General features: G+C 37.9%; 2 protein-coding genes and 1 long non-coding RNA gene across 6 annotated transcripts; 2 read left to right on the top strand and 1 right to left on the bottom strand.

Moving 5' to 3' along the window:
* Window positions 1-286: 286 nt before the first annotated feature.
* Window positions 287-11,285, top strand: LOC306909112 (uncharacterized protein). Of its 4 annotated transcripts, XM_079482512.1 has the most exons (15): window positions 307-392; window positions 728-1,027; window positions 1,120-1,431; window positions 3,158-3,457; window positions 3,685-3,975; window positions 4,575-4,634; window positions 4,786-4,827; window positions 7,467-7,532; window positions 7,797-7,838; window positions 8,085-8,162; window positions 8,264-8,282; window positions 8,428-8,449; window positions 8,541-8,607; window positions 9,788-9,804; window positions 10,082-10,257. In XM_079482512.1, exons 1-15 carry the CDS (start codon window positions 338-340, stop codon window positions 10,163-10,165), a joined length of 1,755 nt encoding a protein of 584 aa, XP_079338638.1. In that variant the 5' UTR covers window positions 307-337; the 3' UTR covers window positions 10,166-10,257. The 4 variants fall into 4 exon arrangements, 3 of the variants coding, with proteins under 3 accessions (XP_079338638.1, XP_079338639.1, XP_079338640.1); XR_013788058.1 differs by lacking the exon at window positions 8,428-8,449 and having other exon boundaries at window positions 287-392; window positions 8,264-8,299; window positions 10,082-11,285; XM_079482513.1 differs by lacking the exons at window positions 4,575-4,634; window positions 4,786-4,827.
* On the bottom strand, window positions 4,978-7,043 carry LOC306909114. The gene is made up of 5 exons (XR_013788059.1): window positions 6,178-7,043; window positions 5,958-6,036; window positions 5,532-5,578; window positions 5,359-5,423; window positions 4,978-5,230 (listed from the first exon to the last, which is right to left on the bottom strand). It is a non-coding gene; the product is annotated as an uncharacterized lncRNA (long non-coding RNA).
* Window positions 11,286-11,540: 255 nt separating the features above from the next.
* On the top strand, window positions 11,541-14,670 carry LOC306909862 (uncharacterized protein). The gene is made up of 3 exons (XM_079483953.1): window positions 11,541-12,586; window positions 12,717-12,996; window positions 14,093-14,670. Exons 1-3 carry the CDS (start codon window positions 12,456-12,458, stop codon window positions 14,123-14,125), a joined length of 444 nt encoding a protein of 147 aa, XP_079340079.1. The 5' UTR covers window positions 11,541-12,455; the 3' UTR covers window positions 14,126-14,670.
* Window positions 14,671-17,663: the final 2,993 nt, after the last annotated feature.

Below are 17,663 nucleotides of genomic sequence, written 5' to 3'. Positions count from 1 at the left end.
GTCATCTTGATCGTAAACAAGATAAATGCTTCAGGTCTTTCCAACATCTGGAACCTATAAATATTAAAACTATTTACCCACAAATATCATTTTGAATTCTTTTATAATCCCACAGGCCTTATGAGATACTGTGGATTTACAGCATTTATGTCAAGTGTTACAATAAATGTTTCTTATAGTGGCAAAGGATGATTGTAGTAGCCTCTGGTGTTTAATCTGAAGATTGATCGACACTTTCATATCAAACCGAAAGCACAATTCATGAAGTGGTTTCCTGTCCATCTTCTACTTCCTGATTTAGTCGAGTCTCATTGTCTTATTTCTCACACTTTCTGTAATGGAGCTGTTCATCTTCATTGCTCTGCATCTTCTCACGGCGGTTCAGTCTTCAGGTGACTCATCTACATTTAACAACGTCTTTTAAATTATTGAGCAGAAGCTTTTACATAAAATCACTTCGAAATAAGGTATTTTCTCAAGGAACTTCTGTAGTATCAGACTGTTAAATGTAGTAGTTCACATACTGTAGAGTACGAGCAATGCTGAATTTTTTTTAAATACACATTAATAAATAAAGACAATTGTGTGCTGTTCATATAGCATTCAACAAACGTTGAACACTGCAAAGAGTTACAAAGACATTAACAAGAGACATTATGTTTTGGGACATGCAAATGATAACCACCGTGTATTCATGATCAAAAAACTATATTTTTGTTATTTGCAGAATATCCTAAAACTAAAGTGTCTCCAGATGTCGTAAGAGAGTCAAACTCTGTACATCTGATCTGTGAGACTCCAGCAGATGTTACGGCGAGTCTGTGTTATTTCTACGCACACGGAGAAAAAGAGAAAGATATCAAACTCAGTCCATCATGTCGTCTTAGTCTCACCGGAGCTGAAGTTCTCTTATGGACGGGTGTAAAATCCCCTTTATCACTCGACATTGGTTGTTACTACACAGTCAAAGTGAGCGAGATTTATCAACCATCACATCACTCTCCTCCTGCCACACTGACAATACTGGGTGAGATATGAAACTGATGACTTTCTGTTTTATAACCTTCAATTCAAACAGTTTTCATGAACTTTCTTGATGTTTTCACAAACTTCCTACAGATGCTCTTGTGAAACCCGTCATGAGTGTTGATGACAGCTCTGCTCAGATCACTGTATCATGTGAAATCCCAATGTCAGTCAGAACTGATTTCATCTGTAAACTTTACACTGAAGATGAACCGATCAGACACAGAAGTCATTCTCAGAGAACACAGTCTGGAGCAAATCACTGTCTGTTCTACATAAGTCACAGTGAAATATTCACTCATAAGAAAACAGTGAACAGTCGACAGATGAGTTGTGATTATTCAGTCAAAACAGATCCTGAGATGAACCTCACATCTCCACGCAGTGATGTGTACACTATCAGAGGTGAGATGACCGTATTCACTTTTCTTATTATATTGTTGTATTCTGTTGAAGAAAGAATTGTAATTGGAAAGACATGAAGATTAAAGATGACCAAATCTTGGTTTGCTTAAGTTGCTTTAATCGATCTGTTTGGTAAAAACATCAGAAATAAAACTGAATGGTACAAACAGAGATGGATGATTATAGTCTCTCAACATTTAATTTAGAATCTGTTGCTGAGAGCTTAGTTTCTGCAAATTTTTTTCAGAAACCACAGTGTATTCACAAGTGATTATATCAGATAGGGTTAATCAGACAGAAGGTGCGGTGACACATTAGACACGCAATATGAAACTTTGTATTATTAATGTACATGTTATAATAATAATATGACTATATTCTGAGAAATGATTACTTAATGTACTAGTTGGTAAAATACCTGGTTTAAATCTTACCTGTCTGAGCGCAAGCAGGTTGGGTGGTTGTAAATCTGAGGCTGGTTCGGTATTAAGTGGAGTTCCACAGGGTTCCATTTTGGGCCCCTTACTCTTTAGCATGTACATTTTTCTATTGGGCCAACTCCTCAGATCACTAGGTCTAAACTTTCATTTTTATGCGGATGACACCCAGATTTACATACATTCTAAATTTGGTGTTAATGCGACGGTTTCTCGTCTTTCTCAATGTATTTCTGAGATCAAACAATGGATGTCTGATAAATTCCTTTCTCTGAATACTGACAAGATTGAAGTAATGCTCGTAGGGTCACCTCACCCTAAAAGTGGATGGCTCCATTATTCAGTTTAAAACTAAAATAAAAAACTTAGGGGTGATATTTGATGCCAACTTAACATTTGAACTACTTGTTCGAAATACAGTAAAAATATATTTTTTTCATCTCAGAAATATTGCCAGATTACGTCCCATGCTGTCATTTCCTACAGCCGAAAAGTTAATCAACTCTTTTGTTTTCTCTTGTATTGATTATTGCAATGCTCTCTTGGCTGGAGCCTCATAAGCTACCCTAGACAAATTACAGTTGGTGCAAAATTCTGCAGCCCGCATCTTGACTAGTACCCTACACCCCAGCACGCACTCTCCGTTCCACTGAAGCTGGTCTCCTAAATGTCTCGGCAACCCACTTGAAAACCAAGGCTTTTTCCTCTCTTGCTCCAAAATTATGCAACTCCCTTCCCACCGAGAGAAGAAATGCTGAGACTCTTAATATTTTTAAATCATTGCTCAAAACCAATTTTTTGGTGCAGCTTTTGTATGAGGTGTCTATGTGTTTTTTTCAGATTGAAATTTTGTTTTGACGTTACTGTTTTCCTAAAATTTATTTACTTTTACAATGTAAAGCGCTTTGAGATGCTGCATGAAAGGCGCTATATAAAATAAAGTTATTATTTGTAATAGAAACGTCCCAGAAAACACAGACGGCGATGAGTTCTAGACAAAAACACTTATACTTTACATTTAACATTACATTTGAGACTCGACAGAGAACAAGACAACAGGGTGAGTATATTAATGGAGTCCTGCAGTGATCTCTGGCAGGTGAGGGGGATTGCAGAGGAGGGTCAGGTGATGGAGCGTGGAGAATCATGGGAGGTGTAGTCCAAGGGGGAAAACAGACATGAAGACAGAAGAGAACATTTACATTTAAGAAAATAAACAAATATATTGTTAGAGCAAAACTATAGCTCCAGTTTCCAATATGTTGTAAAATGTTATGCAAATATTTCAGGTTTTCCTCCGGCCGTGTTGAGAGCGTCTTCATCAGTTATCACAGACAGAGACACAGTTCAGCTGGACTGTATGAACAGAGAGAATCTGAAGATGGACACGTGTTTCTTCACAGTAGATGGAATAGAAAGTAACACGAAACAGAGCAAATCATGTCAACTATCACTCACTGAATCTGACATAATTCATTGGTCAGGAGGTCAGAGGTCATCTGTCATCATAACCTGCTTCTACGCTGTGAGAAAAACACAAGTTCCCATGCCTTCTCCAAAGTCTGATCCAGTAACAGTGACTGTCTGGAGTAAGTTCTTTCATCATGGTTGCGCTTTATTTTCAGAATAATTAGAATAAATTCACACGTAGCTGCAAAGTTACTTTGTTTTTTTGAGAAAATATCATAGTAAGTTATTGGCAGATATTAGAGAGACAGTCTACTGATTGTCTAGCTGACAAGAAATTACAAAGTTATTACAAATATCTAAAGTGGACTATGAAAATAAAGTGTTTCCATCTTTTCTGATTATTCAGAGTTTTGTGGGGCTGTGTTGAGAGCGTCTTCATCAGTTATCACAGACACAGACACAGTTCAGCTGAACTGTACGAACAATGAGAATCTGAAGATGGACACGTGTTTCTTCACTATAGATGGGAGTCACTTTAGAGAGAGCAGATCATGTCAACTATCACTCACTGGATCTGACATCAGTCGTTTTTCAGGAGGTCAGAGGTCATCTGTCATCATAACCTGCTTCTACAGTGCTCAATCACATGGTTTTGCATCATCTCCAAAGTCTGATCTAGTAACTGTAACAGTTCAGAGTAAGTTAATTATATTTTTGTCTTGAGATAAGTGATCATCACCTGCTACATTAATGCTTTAGACCGATGTCAATGTATAGATATTTCTACATTTTAAGAGATCTCTTTATTAAACTTGATCAATATTGCTGTCATGAAACTGCTCCGAGACAGGCAGATCAGATCCAAATGCAGCTTTATTTCAGAATGGTCAAACAGGCAGTGATCAACAACAGCGTATGGTATGTTAAGGAATATCCAGAATCGTCAACGGTCACAAGCAGGGCAGGCAGCAGAGAATCGAAGTCAATATCAAGATACAAAGTAATACATGGAAAAGACAAATACCAGAAACGCTCAGAAATGCAGTGATAACAAAACAAGACTTCGCAGTGTGTGAATAAGTGCACATGGTATATATAGAGTGAGATTAACAGGGTGATGAGATACAGGTGAATGTAATCAGTAATGATGAGTCCAGGAAGTGCGTTATGGGAGATGTATTTTTGTGAGTGAATGATAAGTTTGATGTGGAGTGCCCTCTGGTGGTTTTCAAGGGCACTCCAGCTGGTGAACGTTACAATGGCAATCGTCGTAATATGGCTGGTATTTCTCTGCAGTTTTAACCACATTCACTTCTGCACAAACTCCAACAATGACATCAACCGTCAGGACAACTTGTGAGTACTCAAGAAAAAGTTTCTTCGGTCTGCCCCAATGAAACACAGTGACTTCACAGTCATGACTTTATCAGATTGAATCACCAATGTCACATTCATTCATTCTTAAAGTATGCTTACTTCATTTACTGTCTTTTTTGCATACCTGCAGATGTTCATCAAACCCCTCAAGATTCAGCCTCAGTTTCTCAAGGTTCTTCATTCCCTCACAGCAGATGTTTTGTTTCTTTAATCCGTTCATGCATGAATTGTGAAAGCTTCAATCCCATTTAGTTTCCTTTGTGTTTTCTTTCTCTTATATCTTTGCTGTCTTTCTGAAACACTGAATCTTTTCAATGATAGCCAGGGCTGGACTGGGATAAAAAAAGGGCCCTGGCATTTTTGCTCAGACCGGCCCACCACAATCGGTCGGACACAACCAACCAGTACACCATCCTTGCGGTCCCTGTAGATATGCATAACTACTTTTCCATTCCCAAAAACCCCTACAAAGCTGAGAACTAAGTGCCATGGACCAGTGTACTCACTCTCTCTTGACTGACTCCGTGGTGACCAAAGGTGGCAGTGGAGTAGGGCCTACACAAAGTGAGGGCATCCTGAGAGAGAGAGAGAGAGAGAGAGAGAGAGAGACGAGAATGATAACTGAATGAGAAAAATGATCCCCATACAAGTATCTTTAATATATAACAAAGTAGAGAGATGGTTGCACATATTTTATACTTACTTAGTGGAAATGGCTCCATGGTGCTCTGAACATCAAAGACAACGAACTACAAACGTGAGGGCATCCTGAGAGAGAGAGCGAGAGCGAGAGCGAGAGAGAATAACGAGTCACATTTCAGTCTACAATATTATGAATTTTTTTATAATAATATCAATAATCTCAACTCACCTTACCTTACAATAACAGCAGTTTCCTCAGTAGCTTGCTCTTCTCTGCAACTCTGTCAATTACAATGTGCTCCATGTTATAAAAGCTAGTTAACATTAGAATAATCAGCCAAAGTTGCAATTGAATAAGTTAACTCTGCTAACCTAGCTACAAAAACAATGCAAAATAGCTTATGCTGTGTTATTTGACTTTAGCTGACTGAGTGGCTAGTGCAGTAGGTGACAATCTGACAGACATTATAATAGCGACAACGATTATGTTGTCTTACTATAATATTCATTAATTTAGGTAAATCATCATCTTCGTCGTGGCCCAACCAGGCCCACACACTGTGATGTCACCGTCCGGAGCAGAAGGTGGCAGTAATGCACCAAAAAGCTGTTTACCGTAAAACACGAAGAAGCACCCTGTATGGTGGTGGCGTCACTTACTGGACCAGGATCGGTGATCCTTAGCAGTTGTGTTTCCGATATGAGCTTGTTCTTCAGAAATGTTTGCAGACATCCCAACCTGCAAAAAGTCATTTCAGGGAAATGCTTTTAATTACATTCCATTGCCATTTTAAATATGTCTAAGGTGTTTTCACGTAGCTAGTTGTTAGCCGACCTGAATAATATGCGCATGAAATCAAATAAAACTTGATGAACTCACCTCAACATGTCTTTACAATCATTAAACCCAGTATTCAGTTCGGGACTAGGGAGAAGAGACAAAAGCCCGCCCACACTGACAATTGATTGGTTGATTTACCGAAACGGGCCAATCAGGATGCTCTCTGTATTACCTGCGCTTCACGAGGCACACACGCAGACTAGCACAAACACACACACACGCAAGGTATCGCGCTCCCTCTCTGCTGTGCGCGCGCTACATGTGTTGAAGCACAGTCTCTGTCTCGCATGCGCGCTCTTGATCACTCGCTCTAGATTCCGGGATATTTTAACTCATTTGCGGGCATCAGGGAGCCGCTATCAATATGCGGGAGACTCCCGGAACTTCCGGGAGACTTGGGATGTCTGTGTTTGGTAATATGTAACGTTAGCTTGTGTGGACGCTACCGCACTACTTGATCAACAAAAGAGCTTCGCTACGGAAAAGCTATTTGATTCAGAAAACAGCGACGTTACCACCACGCTACTGAAAAATTTAGTTAAGCTAGTAGCGTCACTGCGTGTAGCGCCCAACACTGCTTACCGTTTCAAGTACACTCTCCTGCTCACTCTGTCTCTCCTTGAATTCACTATCAGACACCTACTCCTCTTCCTGGGTGCCGCCATGGCTAGTCACCTCTCCTCCATGTGCTATGTTCACCTGTTTTTGCAAAATGTCGTCAGGTAAGCTACTATAGGCTTGGAAACTGAAGCTACAGCACTTAACATGTCGGTTATTTTTGCACATGTTGAGGCATCAACCTCTAGAATTTGTATTTGTTTGGCCCGCAACTTCTCCGCACCCCCCTTGCCCTTGCGCTTTTGTTTCTCCATCCTAAATCCACAGATTTCTGGCTCTGACCCACTGACTGCATTTGACACAAGAAACCGAGGGGGAGGGGTGGAGCCCTAACCCTAAGAGATGATTGGGCCAGCCCAGTGTCAGTATGGATAATGAACCAATGGGCCGCTGTCCCTGCTTTATGGGCCGGTCGTTGGCAAATAAAAAAAAATAATTTTATATCAACCGGCCCCCAAGTGCGTCGGCCCACCGGGCATTTGCCCGGTATGCCAGATTACCAGTCCAGCCCTGATGATAGCACACTGTGTTGTTAAGAACTCTTTTAATGGGTTAGATACTTGCTAACAGCGACAAACATAAAGGCTGACTAAAGAAGGACATCAGCGATATGCTTTTTCATATAGAATCGTAATTCTTCATTGAGCAGATGAATCTGTCCATTACGCAGGTTATTTAACAGAAATGTTTCTCTTGTATTCCTGTCACAGTTGTCGGATCTTCTGCTATAATCAAACCACATCATACAATGGGAACCACAACATACCGTACAGCAGGTGAAATACAGTATAACACCATCGTAAACAAACTTTCACACATGTCATTTTGAAGCGGGGTTATGCCCACATTTTACCCGGGGTTATAAAACCCTGCTTCGTAGCAGGGTTAGCACCGCTTTTGTAGGGTAAACCCTGCATTGCGGTGCCAACATTTGCAGTTTGAAACAAAGCGGGGGATTTTTGTGTAGTAATTTTTTTTTCTTGTGCAGAAAATTTTAGTATGCACTTGTTTTACATGTGTTTTATTTTTTTCTTCTGCAGCGGGTCCAACGACAACTCGAGATTCAGCGTTGATTTTTCAAGGTTCTAAATTCTCTCACAACACAAGTTTCATTGTGTTTTTCAGACTTTTGTATTTGAGAAACTGATATGACAACGGTTCTCTCTAAAATAGATCTAAAAATATCTTAATTCCTGCACAACAAAACTTTGGAAAATGTCTTTTTTAAAGCTGTTTTTGTACATTTAAGGATTCAAATAATTTATGGATTCAGGATACAGCCATTGACCTAGACAGATACAAATAAACATGACTCTCTTTGGTGACAGAAATGTGGATAAAAATCTTGTCGGGAGCGGTGATGGTGTTTTTACTCACAGGACTCATATGTCTGTGCCGATATGTGTGTAAGTAAAGTTTATTTAGTTTAATTATTATTAGTATGAATAGAATGTTCTATATAAGCTGAATTGAAGAAATTAAGTTTTTGGACGTTTTAATTTTTCAGGCAAAGAAAGAACAAAACAGTAAGTGCTTGACATATGTACAAACGCATACTGTATATGTAAAGTAAAAACATAATTTACGATGATAATATGTTTTGCAAAGACACAAAATGGATTAATATTAATTAAAAAATAATGTACTTCAATGGCTTTGTGTTACTGCCAGTCAAGGAACTGCCGGAGATACAGTGAGTATCATCTGTGTTTTTAACATATTTACATTTTTAATACGATGCAGAACAAAGGGATATGATTTTAATACGGTATTATTTTATTTAGTGTGCTTCTGGACCTGCAGAGGCCTACTCTATGGTCACTTCTGTGCCAAACACATCTCAACACACTGGTATGAAAGCCTCACCCTTTTGGTGTAATGTAAATGTACATTATATAAATAATTGAGGATTAGAACTTATTTATAAAACGTAATTGATGGATTTTGGGAAATGGAAAGCATCGTTTTACCTTCCACCCCATGTTTTTAATGTTGACATTCTATTGATGTTCATCCTCAAGGTCTCAAGCATCCACAGTCACAACAGGATAGCAAATCAGGGGCTTCCTTGATAAAATGTCGCGTAGAAACCGTCCTAAATTGCGTCCCAAAAAAAGCAAAAGTGCGTTTTACGTTCAAAATGTGCGTACACACGTTTTATAAATGAGGCCTTTTAATCATTCATTTATATCAACAATTACATTTTTACTAGTAAAAATTATTATTCATAATATCAAGAATGTCATTTCAACTGCTATTTTTGATTTCAGTATTTACATTTTCACTAGTAAAAATATGAATTCTTGATATCAACAATCACACATCACTCGCAGAAATCTGATATCAAGAATTCTATTTTTACTAGTTGAAATGCTCATTCTTGATATCTGTAAATTAATGTAACATGTTGCATTTTGTATTACTGATATCAGGAGACAGATTTCAGATATTAATAAATCTGAGAGTAATTGTAGATATCTAAAATGGCTTTCCTACTAGTAACAATCACATTATTGATATCAAGAATTAACATTCTCACTAGTGAAATTGATTATTGATATTAGAAATTGGCATTTTTACAGTAATTAAATTGCTAATATCAAGAATATACATTATCTATTCACCACACAATTATTCATATAAAAAATTATCTTTTTTACTAGAAAGAACTGAGTGTGATTGTTACTAGTAGAAATTCTACTCTTGATATTTTTACTAGTAAACGTTTAATTGTTGATATAAAAGATTAATATCCTGAGAACGATTAAAAGCTAATTCGGCTTGCCATAGGCAACAGGTCCGTCAGACACTTACTCACTTTATTTAAGCCTACAGGTAACAGAATACATTCATAGAACACAATAATAATTTCGTAATATCATAATCTTTAATATTCTTTCATTAAATGGGGAGCAGATGAGAACGTTTCTTCCCTTTGCTTCCCAGATTTCTATCCAATGTCTCATGTTTACTCATGCACTATTTAAAAGAAAAATATGACCATTTTAAAAGCTTTTGTATTGCATTGCAGATGCTGTGGTTAAGGAGGTATGAACACACACCATAAATCCACATAACACATCGAAAGTTGAAGTGTGTCATTGTTTGGTTTTAAAATACTTCCGCTTTATTGGATTAAATCACAAACACAGCTATGTGTTAACCAGACTGTTTTGAAAAATATATATGGCCTAGGTGTTAAAAATATTACAAACTAACACACTTCGGTTTATACTGGAGACAAATTATCATCATTACCAAAATCCTCACGGGGAATTTGTTGCCGTCTGTTTATAATGTTTCTTTATTTCTTTTTGCCCTGTAGAATGTTTACCACATTTACTGCACCATCCCTGATAAACCAGTAAACGTTGCTGCTGGAAGTCAGAACTACAGTTTGGCTCACTGAAGTTCACTTAAGCAACATTATTTCTATTTTCTATTCCATTGCATTCTTTAATAAAATTTTTTTTCTAAATGTTCAAATAAAACGTTTTTTTCACTTGAGGCCATACAAGGATCCGCTTTATTAAACCGTTCATAAAAAAACATTTTTATCACAACAGTTGCAATCTCTAACTTCTGCGAGTTTGAAACATAAAATTGAAGGTTAATAACTGAAATCTCCATCAACATTATGTTTGAATATTACAAGCTTAGTAAATATGGTAAGGAGACTGTTTTTTTCTTAAATCTGGACTTTTATTTACTTGCTTGCCTGTTCATTATTAACAAACAATGTTATAGATTGCTGTTTTTGTTGAGACACATAGATTGGACACATTACGATATATTTCCTCATCTGTAAGTCGCTTTGGATAAAAGCGTCTGCTAAATGACTAAATGATATCTCCGTGTGACCCAAGCAAATAAGCCAATCGGAACAGCACATTGATGCATTCTGTGTTAATATGGCACAACTGTGTCCCCTATTGGTGAGAAGTTGGTTTCTGGTCTAAGTCATTAAACCATATGAACAATAATTTACTTGCTCTAAATATATGAAATCACCAGATACAAAATATAAATCTCTGGTTATGAATTGTGATCCATCATCATGGAAACGGATGGAAATCCTATCCAACGGAGTAGTTTAACACAAAATAATATAGTTTGAAAAATGGTTGTAACCAAACAGCACAGCCCGCCGGCACATCTATTGTAACCAATGCAAGTGAATGAGGGGCTGGTAGCAACATTCTTCAAAATATCTTCTACAGGTCATAGAGTCACACAGGGTTGATATGACAAGAGGGTGAGCAAATGATGACAGAATTTTCATTTTGAAGGTGAACTGCTCCTTTAACATTAACGTTAATGCACATGTGCTGTATCTGTTCATTATTGAAAGAGGGCATTTTCCAAACGCAAGTGAGCATCCCTATGTCCTTCTCCCTTCGAAGGGCTGAGACCTTGAAGTGAACTCTTTGAAGGGAACTTCCTTCACAATGACTGGCCAAATGTTACCTTGACACACTGTGATCTGAATCCAGCGCTCAGTTGTTGAAAATAAAAAAGATTTTACCTTTTTTGATCTTGAATATTGTCTAATTGCTTCTTGTTTAACTTTTTACTTTCACTCCACTTGGTATTAAAAAGGGAAATGTATGATGAAGGAAGTTGCTCTTGTGGTGGGATGTACTGTGGCGTCCCTAATTACACAAGGCTGTTGGGTTATCACGGGTCTAATTATGAACCATGCGTGACCGTATAAAAGGGGATGCTATTCACTGTTTGTGTGTGCCACTGCCCGGGGACATCCCCTTCTGGTTCCGGTGAGCTTTGAGGCGAACTCGCTGCTGTGAGCTGTTGGCGGCTGCTACTCTCCCTTTACATGCCTCTCTTGTGGTCCCGTGTCTTGTGATGCTTGAGGTATGTGTGTTTGGCTAACGAGTAATATTAACATATGCATGATCTTACGTAACCATTATTTGGTTTGTAGTTTTTGGGATAATACGCTGTCGTTGGCTGCCACTTTCGCTGTACATGCCCCTCCCACATTCCTGTGCTGTGTGAACGTATCGAGCTTTGACGATAGTTCGCGTGGTTGTTGTTTCTGCTTATTCTGTTTTGCTTTAAGGGTGCGGTGACTGTGGAGTGCACCCAGCTGGATGCCAAACCCCGATTTCCAGTATTATAGTATAGTTTTATGATTTATTTTGGTTTATTACAGTTTTTCTCAAATGCTAAAACTCAAAAGGCAATCCTCTAAAGCAAATGTCCAGATGTCTAAACACATTTATTAAATATAGCCATCATTTTCCCATATCATAAACACATTTCACATGAAGACACAATTCACAAAACACAATCCTCCATTCTCATAAATCTTAACACATTTTTCCTTGTTAAAACACAAGTTGCAAAATAACTCTGCTCATATTCTCAGATGAAAGCTCATGTGATGCAAAATGCTTGCCACAGTCAGCAACATTTGAACACAATGAACACACCTGGCACCATTCATTACACACAACGACTCAAAATTTAAGACACTTGTTGCCATTGCTGTGACCACATGTATAAAAGCAAGTTCAGAGTGCACAGAGTGCACAGGGAGAAGAGCTGGCTATGGAAGAAGAGGAGGAGGCCAACAAGGGAGAGGAGAAGGTCCAGGAGGAAGAGGAGGAGGCCAACAAGGGAGAGGAGAAGGTCCAGGAGGGAGAGCAAGACAACCTCGCACCATCATTACAGACAAGATGCGAGCAACAGTCATTGACCATGTCATTGTCCATGGCATGACAATGGCTGAAGCAGGACCAAGTGTCCGTCCAAACCTGAGTAGGTTCACCGTGGCCACCATTATCAGGGCATTCAGACAACACAACAGGTATTGTACTCTATTGCTTTCTTTGTCACAATACAATTTACAAGCCTGTGAAAGTAGTCTATTTGTTTCAAATAAGTTGTTACTGTATTTGTAAAACATGTCAATTGACAACACGTGTTTCTTTTTTTAGAGTTGAAAGAATGCCACATCGAGGTGGGAGGGTTGCCATATTAACAGTGGCACAAGAAACCCTCATTTTGGATATGGTTTGTGAGAACAACCTCATCAGACTCCGGGAGATCAGAGACAAAGTCACTGCCGATAATGTCAACTTTGAGAGCATTGATGTCAGCTTGGCCACAATAGACCGAGTTCTCTGGCGCCAAAAGATGCGGATGAAACAGGTCTATAAGGTTCCATTTGAGCGCAACTCTGCACGACACAAAGACCTACGTTACGAGTATGTGCAAGTAAGTATACATCCATGTTCACAGTACAGTTAGTGGACATACTGTTACTCAGTGGCCTACATTGCTTCTGGACAATACTGTGCTACCTGAATGACTGTTGTTCTGAACACCTGTGCACTTTCACATTTTCACAGAGTAATAAAACATGTAATAGAGTAAAACACATAAAACATCATATTTTCATGCAAAAAGGCAAAACATTGTTTACATTGTATACAAATGTACCTATTTGGTCAATGTCCAGGAGCAAAATCTTTATTTTGTAAAAATCCTCTGAATATAAGAAGACTTAAAACATTGGCTTTATACAGTTATAGGCTGTTATAGACATGATAAAGTATAGGATTACTGTAGTCATCTGTTCATGCCTAACTGAATTTAAGTAAATCGGTCAAGTTTAGTTGTATATGAGCTCTAAAGTATATTTCTCAGGGAAAGGCAATGTCAGTGCTGCTATCCGGCAGATTTTAGCTCCAACCCTGATGAAAAACACCTGCATGCATATGCATGTATGCAACAGAGCATGGATTTATGGCAGTATTTGATATTCAGAAGATCAAAAGCCTGAACAAAACATCAGTTTCTTACTTGTAAAGCCCTTTTGTAAAAATGATTAATGATGCTCTATGCATCAATTCATAAGACTAAGTATAATACTTGCATGTCTTTCCCATCAAAAGAAAGAAAGTGTCCTGATGCAGTTTCTTGAGGCTCCAGTTGATCTTGGCTGGATGTGATCAGAGAGAACCAGTAGATGCTGAGGGTCTGTTTCTGTAAAGACAAGGGGTCAATTTAGGGGTCCGGGTGAAGAGAGAAGAGAGACAGCACAGCACGGACGGAAGAGACTAGTCTATTTTAAGCTGTAAGGATGTCACATCCTACAGATGTGAACGACCCAATCAAGACATGGCACCTTTGGTCACCAGAGATCTGGTTCTGTTCCTAGGTGTTGGTTTCAGATTGGGGTAGAACCCCTGGTGACTAGCTTGCTGGCTGGGTGAGGGGTCGAAGATGTTATATTTAAGAAATCTAACTAGTTATTGCGTGTCTGACCAGATTCAGGCAATACAATATTAATATTTTTGTTTGCACACAGGCACAGAGGAATGTCTCCAGTCCTGCCCAATGATGGAAAACACCTTTAAAGATTCAAATAAACTCTTCACATGCTCTTCTATTACATTTACAGCTTTTCCCAAACATGCATATTGAGCAAAGAACGTCAGATCAAAGAACTTCTGATGTAAACATCATACACTGAATACAGCATAATCATAATCTTTGTTAGAAACTGTATACATCTGTACTATTACAACTCTGTGGCTTCATGCTATTGCAATAAGACAACAAAGCTTTTTTCTCTTTTGTCATGATTATATGGATATAATACAAACACAGCGTAGGGCAACTAATACATGAACGCTCTGTATTGTTTGAGTTCCGTAATCCGCAATATGCCTTACACATGAATTCATTAAAGCTTACAAAATGTATTCCTTCATTTTATTATCAGATACAGATGTGTGTGTGTGCCACAAAGGCAACACTCAAAAGCTATAGTGTGATGATACTCAACACATTCTCCTCATTCAATGTAGCTCAAATAATCTGCATACCGAAAATATCTGTACAAAAGTTGACAGCACAAAATAAACATGAGGCGATTTCCTGTGGGCCGATCTTCTACTTCCTAATTCAGACACTTATCGGCGACAAGTCTCATTCTGTCTTACTGTCACATCTGCTGTAATGGAGTTGTCGTTCATCATCTTTAGTTTGCAGCTTCTTATGGAGGTTCAGTCGAAAGGTACGTGATCTACACATAACAAGCCATTTGTCAAACAAAAATTACAACACTTGACTGATAAAAGACTGTAAAGTTAATTCTGATCAGTAAACAGAAGAAGAGTAAGCTACAGGTAGAGAAGTCATTTCTAAGTCACTTGTCATGATCAGTGTTACACTTACTACAGACAGTACATATATAAGTGTGTTGTAAAATATTTTTAGTATATATATATATATATATATATATATATATAAAATAGATTTTATAGTCAGAACACACAAATACACGATAACAAATATATTTAATTTTTCCAACAAAAACAATGTACAGTGTACATCCCAACCAACGCAAAGTTGCACATACAGTGGTGTACATACAAAACAACAGAAGAATTTACTGTATACAGTTACAGTAAAAAAACGATGCTGCATCTTCTCTTGGGTCTCGCCACAGCACCTCATCCACATCACAAGCAATGTTTTTCAGTCCAGCCATGAAAAGCATCAGCTGATATATCTCCACATGTGTCTTCCATAGCTTGGAGAAGGGGTTTACACATTTGTGACAGGTGTTTGCCCATGTGATGATTCAGTGTGGATATTTGAATGGCAGTGTGTTCCTTGTGAAAACAAGAGATTTTTCTGCCTGAAAATTGTGCCAAATGCAGAGAATTGTGTGTAGTGTTTTGAAAAAAGTGTGTTTTAGATCTGCAATGTGAGTGTAAAGCAGGAATTGTGCTTGTAGTTTGGCAGAATTGGTTCGGGGGGTTGGTGCATGAGTTACATGTTGTGGCCATTGTGTCTCAAGTACCAATATTTGTGTGTAAACAATCGAGAAAAACTGTAATGTGGAGAGAGGCGATTATGGCTTATTTTGGTTTGCCATAAGCTCTCTCCGGTCACGTCTCTGTTCCCGTCCTCTCGTTTCCTCGTTATTGCTTGTTAAATAGTCTAGTCTAGTCTAGTGTAGTGTAGTCTAGTGTAGTTTCTTAAGTTGTATGTTAGTTTAGTGTTGCTGTTCTCTTGTTTTACTCCCTCAAGGGTTTTTGTTTTGTTCCTGTTTTGTACTTATTATTAAAATCCCTTATTAACCCTTCATCCGCTGTCTGCGCTTGGGTCCTCTGTCTCTGTTCCCGCAACACGTTCATGACATCACTAAATTAAGACGTTTTCTACATGAAGAGTGGTGCTTAAAATGTCTTCGAAGCTGTATTTATAATACGCTTTATTGTTAGCATGTCTGATCTAGTATGTTTTCTAGTACTATAATCTAGTACAATAAACAATTTGACAATGATGTTTAAAATGAAATTCAGCATGAATGAGTTCTGGTATATGTAAACTACTTGACAATTTATGCAAACTGCTTAGTCAGAACATGTTATGTATTTTCTGCCCATCATATAAAAGTAAGTGGGTGCTATGTGACCGTGTAAAAATAAAAACAACCGTGTGCTATTGAATTAATGACTGCAAAGAATGAGCAAGAATCTCTAATGTTTCTCTAATAAGAGATTATTCAGTGATTCAGAGAGTTGTATTTGATTATTCAGATTCGCAGAATGAGACGAGATCTACATCACCATGCAATGATGTGAACTCTGGTGAGAACTGATGTTTAGTTGGACTGACAGAAAAGTGTTTATGTAGACTTTATTGTACAATAAAGTTTGCTTCATTGTATGTTTAAAACAGCATATGTAAACTTCATGCTACAACAGAGGTTAAAAACTATAATAACTGTCATGTGAGTTTTGAATGGATCACATTAACATGCTGCCGAATGCACTTGCGCTCATTTTGTCTGCCTATCATATAAAAGTAAGTCTGGGTGCTATCTTTAACCCCGGGAGAAAACCCCTAGAGATATAGCAACAGAGGCAAAAGTTAAGATTACAGCTTTACAGGATCTGTACTTGTGTGTGGTAAATTTGACAAATCTTGTGCTTACTCTCTGTAATACGGCTACATCCTCTCTACAGTTTCAACATCAACTATCAATTCACAAACTACAACAACAACAACAACAACAACAACACCAACAACAACAACAACACCACCAACAACAACAAAAACACCAACACCACCAACAACAACAACACTCATGACATCCTGTGAGTATTCATGATGCTAAATCAGACCTGAATCATATCAGCTGAACATTACAGTATGTTTTTCATTTCTCCGGTAGCTGTTGTGTCCAGTTCTGCAACAAACCGTTCAGCTGGTAAGTGACAGTAAACCAACTTTGGCTTCATATCTAAAACATTGTCAATATCAACAAGTATCCCCGTTTTAAACCTTGAAAGTTTTGAACATTCGTCTAATTTTACTTGAAGATTCAACATAGAGCAGACGTGGGGCCTCATTTATAGAACGTTGCATTCTCGAAGTGCGTAGGGGGGTAAGACGAGCCATTTCGCAACGGAATTAAAGATTTACCTGTAAAAAAGCAATTCAATCATTTTCCTTAGTTATTTTTTTTAAAGCTAACTTAAACAAAGAAATAACCAAAGAAACGTTTTCATTTTAATATATTTAATTTGGACCTTCTAATGATGTCTAATGTCATTGATGTTTGAAAGAGCTCCTGTCAACTTTCAAATCCTCTACAAAAAGCAAGAAGGACTTATATTTTCATACTCCCGCAGCAATCGAACAAGTGTGTACTTCTGCTCGGACCCCAATGTGATGTTTTCAACATCAAAGACCGTTTTTCAATGTTGCCGTCGCATTACGATCAAATCTGTGCTTACGTACATTTTATAAATAAGGCCCCTGATTTACTGAATCTGCTTATTATTCTGAACTAAATATCAAAGTAAATATCAAAATAAACTAATATGATTTTTAATCCTTTTTATGATAAAAAAACAACG

Source organism: Barbatula barbatula, assembly GCF_947034865.1.
Source record: "Barbatula barbatula genome assembly, chromosome: 20".
Lineage (NCBI taxonomy): Eukaryota > Metazoa > Chordata > Actinopteri > Cypriniformes > Nemacheilidae > Barbatula > Barbatula barbatula.
The sequence above is the reverse complement of the archived record's forward strand: the minus strand, read 5'-3'. Positions and strand labels throughout refer to the sequence as shown.

Coding starts and splice junctions, on each gene's coding strand:
- LOC306909112 (XM_079482512.1), top strand. CDS start 338: ATGGAGCTGTTCATCTTCATTGCTCTGCATCTTCTCACGGCGGTTCAG. Junction 393..727: donor CACGGCGGTTCAGTCTTCAG/GTGACTCATCTA, acceptor TGTTATTTGCAG/AATATCCTAAAACTAAAGTG. Junction 7,533..7,796: donor CACAACATACCGTACAGCAG/GTGAAATACAGT, acceptor TTTCTTCTGCAG/CGGGTCCAACGACAACTCGA.
- LOC306909862 (XM_079483953.1), top strand. CDS start 12,456: ATGCGAGCAACAGTCATTGACCATGTCATTGTCCATGGCATGACAATG. Junction 12,587..12,716: donor GCATTCAGACAACACAACAG/GTATTGTACTCT, acceptor TTCTTTTTTTAG/AGTTGAAAGAATGCCACATC. Junction 12,997..14,092: donor TACGTTACGAGTATGTGCAA/GTAAGTATACAT, acceptor GTTTGCACACAG/GCACAGAGGAATGTCTCCAG.